We start from the raw sequence: 10,399 nt of genomic DNA on the forward strand, positions 1-10,399 counted from the left end.
ATGGCTTCGTTACTGAGCACCTACCCCTGGCCGGAGCGGCTGGAAGGGGATGCGAGCGAAGGGTTGTCGCCGGGGCCGCCCCCGCGTTGTCCTCCGGGGGAGAAAAGCAGCGAGAGCCGCATCCGCCGCCCCATGAACGCTTTCATGGTGTGGGCGAAGGACGAGAGGAAGCGTTTGGCCGTGCAAAACCCCGACCTGCACAACGCGGAGCTCAGCAAGATGCTCGGTGAGGAGGGGGAGGGGTGCGGGGTTTTTGGGGGTGACAGGCGGGGGTGGGCGAACCTGCATCCCCCACCCCCGGCCATCCCCGGGGGTGAAAACCCTCTCCGGATCCCGTACCCCGGGGGTGGGCATCCACTACCCACCCGGGCATCCCATGGGGGGGCAAACCCCGTCCAGATCCCCTACTCCGGGGGTGGACGCCCATGCACCCACCTGGGCATCCCATGGGGTGCAAACCCCTTCTGGATCCCATACCCCAGGGCTGGACACCCGTGCACCCACCCGGCCATCCCCGGGGGTGCAAACCTTGCTCCGAGTCTGGCACCCTGCGGTGCATCCACCCACCTGCCCATCCCATGGGGTGCAAACCCTGTCCAGATCCCACACCGCGGGGGGTGGACACCCATGCGCCCACCCGGGCATCCCATGGGGTGCAAACCCACTCCGGATCCCATACCCTGGGAGTGGACACCCGTGCATCCACCCAGGCATCCCCAAAGGTCCAAATCCTGTCCAGACCCAGTACCCCGGGGTGGACACCAATGCACCCACCCGGCCATCCCCAGGGGGTCCAAACCCTGTCCAGATTCGGTACCCTGGGGTGGACACCATGCACCCATTGGCCGTCCCATGGGGTGCAAACCCTGCCCGGTGGGGTCCCATGCACCCTCCCTGCCACCTTGGTGGGATGCAAGCCCTGCCGGGGTCTGGCACCGACACCCTGGGGTGCAGACGGGCACCCATGCACCCACATGGCCACCCTGGAGGCTCCAAAGCCTTACCCCTGGGGCAACATCCAGCAGGCTGACTTTCGGGACGCAAAGCCTGATGGGGTCCCGCACCCCAAGGGAGCAGACACCCGTGAACCCACCCCACCACCCCACGGGGTGCAAACCCCGGTGGTCACCCACCCTCTGGGTGCGTGCACCCCCCCCGGCCACCCTTCAGGGTGCAAAGCCCGGTGGTGTCCCCCACCCCAGGGGACCGACATCGGTCTGCACACCCTGCCCACCCTTCGGGTGCCAATCCCGCCGGGGTGCACAGACCCCCAGGCTGTCGGTGCCGGGGATCCCCCAAAGCAGTGCAAAGAGGGACCCCCACATCTTCCCGGCCTGTCTTTGCCACTTTGTCCCCAAACTTACTAGTCCACCCCGATATTCCATGTCCAGGGGGTGGTGGGGTGGTGTTTCTGCTGTTTCTTTTGGGGGATCACAACCCATTTTGAATACAAATTTGTTTCCCACTCCCCATCCAGTTTCCCCCATATCCCAATCCCCATTTTTTATGCAAAACTGGGAGGGCAAACAGCAATAACCAGCCCGGACAGCCTGAGAAAGAGCTGCCCAAATTGCAACACAGCTTTCCTGGCCAGCCGCTTACCCAAACTTTGTGTTTCCCTGCACAGTTTTGTGGTTGTTTTCTTTGCCGGTTTGGGTTTTCTCTTCGCTGCTTTGCCCCGCAGCATCTCTGCTTATTCCTGGTATTTCTGCTTTCTCTTCGGCAATGGGAAGGCATCAAACGCTTTGATCCTTATCCCTATTTCTCCCTCTGCCCTGAGGACCAGCCCTGGGTCTCCTCACCGTGGGGTACAACACCCTCCCGCCCCCCCCAGCCCCATCGCTGCTTCTCCATCCTATATCTTGGGGACATTTGGTGTATGTCAAACAGGGAGCAGCGAGGTCGCGGTGCCCGGCTCTCCGTACCAACCTGGGTGCGAGTCCCAGCAGGGCACAGGCTGGGACACATCCAGGGACGCCACGTCCTGACCCCCTGCTCAGCCGGGCATGGCCTCGGCCGTCCCCACTTGGGGCTCTCCGTCCCAGCGAGGCGTTGCGAGATCAGCCCGTGGAGCTGGGGGGAGTTTATTTGCCGTGATTTATTCGCAGTGGGGCTCAGCTAACCCTGAACCCACCCTGCCTGGGGACTTGGGATGGGGGGAGTTGGTGGACCTACAGTGGCTTCAAACCCCCTCCTTCTCCACCCTCCTGCTGCCGTCTCGTCCTCCCGCGGGGTTTGCGTGGTGCACCCTCCGCGCGCCGGCTCGGAGATTTGGAGCCCCTCCTTTGCCCTTGGGTTGTGTGTCTACAAGCTTTTGGGGCTCACCCTCCCTTCTACCCCCCCACCCGATATGGCCTCCGCGGGCGCTAAGGGGAGTTTTGTTCTGCGTTTCAGGCAAGTCCTGGAAGGCTCTGAGCCTCTCGCAGAAGCGTCCCTACGTGGAGGAGGCCGAGCGGCTGCGGGTGAAGCACATGCAAGATTACCCCAACTACAAGTACCGGCCGCGGAGGAAGAAGCAGGTCAAGCGCATCTGCAAGCGGGTGGACACGGGCTTTTTGCTGGGCAGCCTGACGCGGGACCAAAACGCCGTGCCGGAGAAGCGGACCTGCGGCCGGGCCGGTGGGGAGAAAGAGGGACCGGGTGAGTACCCGCCTCGCCCGGGGCTGCCGACTGGCCGGGGATACCGGGACGCCCCGGGCAGCAGCAACGGCAGCAGCACCAGCGTGGACACCTACCCCTACGGGCTGCCCACCCCTCCGGAGATGTCACCGCTGGATGCCATAGACCCCGAGCAGAGCTTCTTCTCCTCGCCCTGCCCCGATGAACATCACCGCTCCCACCTCGCCGGAGCTACCTACTCCCCGGAGTACGCGGGCAGCTCCCTCCCGTGCAGCCACCACCCTCTCAGCCCCATCCCGCCACCAGCCACCTGCATGATCCCCCCGGCCTCCAGCTGCCCTCCTCTTCCTCCTCCTCCTCCTCCCAGCTACTACACGCCCGCCTTCCCCTCCCTGCACCCCCCCAGCCTCCATGCCCACCTGGGCCAGCTCTCCCCACCGCCCGACCACCACGGCTTTGACACCTTGGACCAGCTGAGCCAAGCTGAGCTCCTGGGGGAGATGGACCGTAATGAGTTCGACCAATATCTCAACAACCCCGGCCACGGCGACCACCATGGTGGGGTCTTGGTCAACGGACACGTCCCGGCGGCTGGCAGCAGCTCCCATGCCTCCGAGACCAGCCTCATCTCCGTCCTCGCCGATGCCACAGCCACCTACTACAATAACTACAGTGTCTCCTAGACCCCGCGCCAGGGCTGCCCGGACCGGCCGAGGAAGGACCCGACGCAGTATTACGAGGCGTTGCTCCCCGGGGACATCGCTCGCCGCCCCAAAGGGTGACCGAGTCCGAACCGTGAGGGTTGTGGAGTCTCCTCGGTGGCGTAGGTAGAGGATTTTGGTGATCGGTTCACCACCGCTGGCAAAGCCTGGGGTGCCCTGCTCCCAGTGGGGCCGGGGGTGAATTTCCCAATGCCAAAGCCCTTTGGCCAAGTCCCTCTTCCAAAGCAGAGATGCTCCCGGCAGCGTGGGAAAGGCTGCCTCCCATTTTGGGAAACCCCCAGCTCTGCTTTGGAGTCGGGAGGGCGGCAGCAAATGGCAACTCTGAAGTCCTGACAGGGGCAACCCCTCCCACCCCCCCCGGAAGGGGAAAAGGCAGGGATGGGGGGGGGGAAAAGGGCAGATTTTGGTAAAGGGTCTGCGAGCCGCTCTCGGCTCCTGGTGTTGGTGCCGCTGCAGCCGCCCTGACCTGCCTGACCGCGCCGGCGGGGGCGAGACCTGCCCTGTCCCCCTGTCCCTGGACCACGGGTTGGGGGCTTCGTCCCCAGAGGGGATGGGACACCAGGGATGCTGTCCGGCTGGCCATGGGGGCAGTTGGCAGGGGGGACAGCCAGCCCCCGTGGCGCTCAGCCTCGGCGTTCCGGAGGAGGGTAAGGTGAGGGCTTGGAGAGGCAGGACTCGGCCAGCACCCCACATCCCCCCCATGGGTCCTCCTCGGCCGCTCAGCTCCCGAGGGGGGGGGGTGACGTGAGCTGCCCTCCCCGCCGGGCTGGGAACGCGTCCTGGGATGAGCACTTGGGCAAAGAGGTGATGATGTAGCGGACACGGGTTGGGTTTGGTTTGTTTTTTTTCACTCGAACATCCTTCGAAGGCCAAGGCTTCACATTTCGAGCCGCAGTGCCCAACGCCTCTTCGAACTCCGGCGTATTATCGCTTGTAATAAAGCTGTACATTGATTTATTCCTTCCATTATTCCTCCCCTCGGATTTTGTATTGCTCGAGTTCTCTTCCTTTTCATAAAGATGAAGCTTTACTTTAAATCAGTTATATGACATGATTAATCTTAGTGTTTACTGTATGGCACTTGGTAATGATTAGTTAGTAGCGTGGCTATGATTTTCTGGTTTCAGTCCTGAACGTGTATTAATAATAATTGCAAATAATACTTAAAAAAAAAAAAAACAAACACAACTTCACAGGTTTTTAAGCTAATACATTCCATCTTTTTTTTTTGTGTGTGACTCTATGCATTTTGAATGAGTGTAGATATGAGTTTGCATAAAATATTTAATTTAAATAAATGTTTTTATACAATGATTGTTTTATGATTTAAATTGCTGTAGCTATTGACAAAGTTTTCAAAACAGAAACATTTCCTGTGCGAGTGCTATTTTTTAAATTTTTTTTTTGTTGGTATTTTCAGCCAAACTTTTCTACTTCCATTTTTTTTAAATAAATAAAAAAAAAAAAGATCCGTGGTTATCTTTACAAACTGTGGACTGCTTTCTAACAAACTGACTCGAGGCACCGTGTGCGCGTACCTTCACTTCTCACCGTGTGTCTCAGGGGCAGCAGGTCGCTTTGATGGCCTTGATCCTGCTTTTGCCATCTCATAAATATGGCCTCGTCACGCCAAATCCTGTGTAGATATTACAGTGAAGTTAAGGCAAAGCTTTGCTGTTGGTGTGTTGGTGCGCACAAATGACGTTGTCCATTTTTGGGGTGGGTGCCAGCATCTGGAGCGTGTTTTTTATTCACGTTTAAGGCTGTCATTCACGATTCTTGCTGATGCACCATTTAAGATGTTCCACGGTGCAAGGGCCATGTGAAGGGTCCTCAGTGCAAATGTAGATCAAGGCAATGAGGCCTCAACAATGGAGCATGGGTCAAATTTGGGATGCTGTGTGGCAGGTGGTCTTGTAGGTAGATGTTGAGTGGTGGCCTTCAAGCATCACTAGCAAAAAGAAAAGCTTAGTCCTCCTTGGCTCATGGACCAGCATCACAGCCTGCTCTTGCCAGACACCAAATCAGGCTGTGTCCCTGCGGTCCTTGAGCTTGAGCCAGCCACATCTCCCACTGCAGTGTCCTCCCAGGTTGTGTTCTCCTGCTTGGCCCCAAAAAGTGGAGGAGCGAGTTTCCCTAATGTGCTTTGTGATGCCCAGCTATGTGTGTTGGCTGGAAAGGGTCTCCAGAGGTCACTCAGCCCAGCCCAGCCCAACCCAGCCCAGCCCAACTGGGCTGGCTTGCCTCCCATGAATGACTTATCTCTGACTCAGGGAGCCCATGGTCCCAGAAGGTGGGAGGCTGCGTGAGTATTTGGGGAGGCACCAATATGCCCCTCTCCTGTGCTTATTGTCCTCCTTCAGCCCCCATTTGTGGCCCCTGTGGAGACAGCCCTCCCATCACACATGGTGCCTCTTCCTTTGCCCATCGCTTGGCCATGTGCAGCTGGTTTCCCTTTTAGAGGGAATGACATGGAAACCTTTGGGTGTCCTGTTGGTACTCTGGACTGCTGTGGATCTTGCACCAGCAGAGCACAAGGGCATGATCATAGAATCATAGAATCACAGAATGGTTTAGGTTGGAAGGGACCTTGAAGATCATCGAGTTCAAACCCCCCTGCCATAGGCAGGGACACCTCCCACCAGCCCAGGTTGCTCCAAGCCCTTTCTAACCTGGCCTTGAACACCTCCAGGGATGGGGCAGCCACAGCTTCTTGGGGCAACCTGGGCCAGGGGCTCACCACCCTCAGAGTGAAGATGATGCTTGGTGTGGTGCCGAGATGGCTGGTGTGGCAGCCCAGGTGGGGCAGCATCACTCTTCCAAGAGGACTTGTGAACCAGTCCGGTGGGGCTGGAGGGCTGGAGGTGCCATGAGCCTATTTGGCCTCTGTGCCCAGCAGCTTTGACTCATGTGGGACCATGCCAGGAGCAAGGCTGGAGAAGTCCTGGTCCTCCCACCTCCTGCTCTGCCCACAATGCCTGTAGTTCCCCAGGCCCGGGGGATGCTCACGGCTCCCCGCTAAAAATTGTTCATAGCAGGGGTGGCCAGGGTGTGCCCAAACCTGGATCTGCCTTTCAACCAGCAAATCCAGGGGACTGCTGCCTTCCAAGCAGGCTCTTCTTAGAGGGACACCCACCCCGGGGCATCAGAGCACCCCAGGGCGCTCTCCAAACATCTCTTTCTGCCAGCTCTGCTGTGGGGGCAGCTGAGAACCGTGTCACGAGTTTTTAAACGGCCTCGGTGAGATGGCAGACAGCTCGGCCCTCCCAGCCCTCCAACAAGATCAGCTCTGGGTATCGCCACCAGCATGTCTGATTCGGGCTGTTGCATTCGTGTCCCCCGATGGCACCTTCTCTCCGGGACACTCTCCCACCCTGCCCCAGCCCCGAGCAGCGATGGGATCAACTCAAACACCTCGCGAGCCACTTCCCTTCTTGCAGACAGTCACATTCGGGGTCGGTTGGAGGCAAAGCACACACCAAGAGCTCCCAGCAACACGTAAGGGGGTGGCCAGAGTCTAATTCCCCGGAAAATGGGGTTTTCTCCGTTCATCCCAGCCCCGAGCAGCCTGCCGGGCTGGGATGCACGGAGACTCCCGCCAGCCGAGCCTGTCCCCACTTGCTCAACCCGGAGCCACGTGAGGAGATGTGGGAGCGTGTCACCCGTGCTCTCTGCACGTCAGGAACAGCTACAGGCCCCAACCGGGAGCCGGGGCCCCCCGAGGGCGTTGGGAGCTGCAGCCAAGGCGAGGTGCGGCTCCCTGGGAGCCAGGGCTCGCCGGCCGGATCCGGGCACACACCCAGCGCCGGGAGCAGCCGGCTTCCACCTCCCAGGACACCGGCAGCTGAGATGAAATTCGGGAGCGGAGCCATCCGTCCCTTCTCCAGCAGGATGGAAAAGGCAACGCTGCGGGTTCTCTCCCACCCCACAGCAGGTTTTTGGGATGCAGGACATCCCTGCAGGGACCAGCAGGAAAATAAGTGGCTGGCAGAGGTGGGAGGTAGCCTTTTTTGCTTGGAAAGTGGACGTTCCTGCACAGGTCTGATGGTCGTGGTGGTTTATGGATGTTGGGGGGGGTCTCCGCCCCAAGAGGGACTTGTTCTACATCAGCCCTGGGCACGTTTCTCCTCATTCCCTGTTCCGAACCCACGAGCCCAAGGCTGTCTCTGTGCACGCCAAGGAGCGTTGTGGTTTGCGGGTTGTTTTCTCCAGGCTGGGATGAACTTGGAACCCGCAGGAAGATCAAATCAGGGCTTCAGGAAGGGATAAAATGACCTCATGCCACGTTCGGGCTCCCACTCAGGGTTGTCAGGTTGGGCCAGAGCAAGGTTCTCTCCTTGCCAGGAGGTGACCGGGGTGTGAGTCCTCTGCCCCCAGTGTCCGGTGGCCATGGCCAGCCCTTGGCCCCCGTGGCTGTGTGGGTCATGGTGCTGGGCGTCGGGAGCAGGGATGAGGTCACCTTCCCGGATAACACTGGGATTCGGGCTGGCCGGGAGCTACGGTGTGTGTCATGCCCTGACCCTCCCGGGATGGGCAATTTCCTTTGCATGCCTGGAGCAGGTGGTGGCTCCTCTCCATCCTCACTCCATCATCCACATCTGCTTGTCCCAGTGCCACTGAGCAGAAGTAGACCCCAATGACAAGCAGCCAGGTGGCTGCTCCATGCCTCAGTTTCCCTGTTTGTAAAACACAGATACCAATTCCCTCCCTCCCATCCTTTTTTTGTCTGGCTTCAGGACGTTAACTGTCTCTTTCCAAGAGCTTGAAGAGGACCGAGTGCTTGTGCTGCCCTTAGCACAAGGGGTCTCCACCCCACGCGAGGGGTCTGGATGCTCCTATGGAATTAACTGGGAGATGATTATTATTATTTACCCTCCGTCTCTCTCAAAGCAGAAGAAGGGGAAGAAAGTAGAGGCAGAGAAGGGGGTGAGGAGACTTGACTGAGGTCACCCTGCAAATCAGTGGCAGAGCCTAGGGGAGACCCTCAACACTAACAACTCCTCAAAACTCCCTTTTGCCCCCGTCAACCCCTTTCTGCTGATAAGTAAACACCTTCTCCTCCTCCGTCTCTTTTTGCCTTCATTCCACCCTGACTCCAGACCCCACCGTACCCTGCCATGCAGGGAGGACAGGATCAGGCCCTCCCTCTCGTCTCTCCAGAGGAGGGAATGAGACAAGCTGCTGAGTGGTTTCCTGCCCGGCACTGCCAATGGGAGCTGCTGGGGTGCCGGGAGCAGGGGAGGATGTATCTGGAGCTGACTGTTTCCTGGCAGATAAGGCCAACCCCTCCTGCCGGATGTTATGAGTCCAGGTCCTACCTCCACGTTTCAAGCGAAGGGGCCGAGGAAAGGCTTGGATGTTTATGTCAAGGAAAAATAACTTCTCCCTCTGTGTACAATCCTCCGGCTCCCCCAGGGCTACGTGTGGGAGGGTAAATGCTGGGAATAGGAAAACAGGGGTGAGGGGATGGAGGTGGGTAATGGGGGAGAAGGGTTTGGCTCCCTGGGCAGGAGGGCTGTGGGTAGGCAGGGCAGGAGGGGGTCTCTCCCTCTCTGCTGGGGCTGGGGTGGGAGGTTGTCAAGGCAAAGGCAGGGGGGAGCTGAGGAGCAGAGCCCGGGGCTGGATAGTGCAGGCTCAACCCTGTGGGCTCAGGCTCAGCATCAATCCAGAATCACCTTGGTGACAAACCATTCGGTCAACTCCAGCACGTCACCTCTGGTGCCCATCTGGAGGAGATCCAGTCCCCAGTAAGGACTCGCTCAGAAGCGCCCCTTCAAGGCAGAAGCTAAGGCCACCCACACCCGCCTCCGTGGCTGAAGGTCCAAGGTTAGCTCCTCTGTTATCCAGGGAGTCAGAGATGTTGAAAGTGGGAGGATGGTGGAACAGTTGGGTCCAATGGCCCAGCAGCACCCAATTGGCTGGTGAGGAGGGAGAGGTTGTGCAGTGGGTATGGAGGCAACGTGGCAAATAGGGATCATCTCCACCTTTTTGCAATAAATAGGTAAGATCCAGTGTTGGCCAGACTCTCCTCTTTTGAACGCAACTTGTGCGGCCCTGCCACCCTTCTGGGATCATCCACAGGGCTCAAGCCAAAACCGCTGCATTCCTGAAGGCTGGTACATGTTCAGGGTCATCTCTGGACTCTGGAAGGGACATGGAGAGATCTGCACTAGGCTCACACTGGTCAAGAAACCAGGATGGGGAAGATCCCCCTTCCTCAACTGCTATCATCCACACTGTAGAATTATCACAGTCCCCAGCACAGTGGTGTCCAGGCCAACAAGTCCTGCCTCAACCCTGGGGTGGAGGGTAGTGAGAGCATCCCCAGAGAAGGTTTGGATGTGACCACTTGGTTTGGATGTGGCCAGACCAACCCGGGGGCTTTAGGGCCAAACAGCTGAGTCCGGGCACTTCCAGAGAGTCTAGACATACTTTTTTTTTTGCAAGCATTGACCAACTTCTGACCAAGAATTTTGTCTTTGGCATCAATAGACTGAAGTCTGATAACAGAGAAAATGTGGCAATCTCCTGTCCGGGGTGGTTACCAAGAGCAGAGCTGCCTCCTCGCCCCTGTTTACTTCCATTTCAATGCAAGAGGGACTGCTGGGGGTCCTGTTTCCCACCCAGTGGGGCAAAGAGAGGACTGGAGGCCACCCTGAGAAGAAAGGAGGAGGGTTAAGCCTCTTTTCTTCCTCCTTCTTGGAGCTAGGGGAGCCTGTGAGGGTCTCTGCTAGCAGCTGAAGGGTATCCGAGAAGAATTGCTGCATGCAGGGAGAGTTTGGGGTTAAGAAGGCTCCTACTGGAGACCTGACCTGTGCCCTCCTTCCACCTCTCATCCCTCAGCAGCCGGAATGTCCCCTTCACCCCTCCCTGGTCAGCCGGGACGCACCCCACCTCGGCAAGCCCAAGATGTTGTTCTTTCCCTTTGATTTCCAGGAGCTCCCGCTCAGCCCCCAGAGCTTCATGGCAAACAAAACATCAGAAGCCCGGGCTGGTGGTGCAGGAAGGAAACCCGCTCACGTGGGGGCTGAGTCACGATCCCGCTGCTCCCTCCCGGC

The 10,399-nt window shown here is 58.5% G+C and overlaps 1 protein-coding gene across 1 annotated transcript; it reads left to right on the top strand.

The window, feature by feature from the left end:
• On the top strand, positions 1-4,655 carry SOX7 (SRY-box transcription factor 7; the record flags this gene model as incomplete). The annotated part of the gene is made up of 2 exons (XM_082481018.1): positions 1-226; positions 2,395-4,655. The coding sequence occupies 2 exons, from the start codon at positions 1-3 to the stop codon at positions 3,300-3,302; spliced, it is 1,134 nt and encodes a 377-aa protein (XP_082337144.1). The 3' UTR covers positions 3,303-4,655.
• Between the last annotated feature and the right edge of the window lie 5,744 nt (positions 4,656-10,399).

This window comes from Vanellus vanellus (assembly GCF_965231255.1).
Source record: "Vanellus vanellus genome assembly, chromosome: 3".
Classification (NCBI taxonomy): domain Eukaryota; kingdom Metazoa; phylum Chordata; class Aves; order Charadriiformes; family Charadriidae; genus Vanellus; species Vanellus vanellus.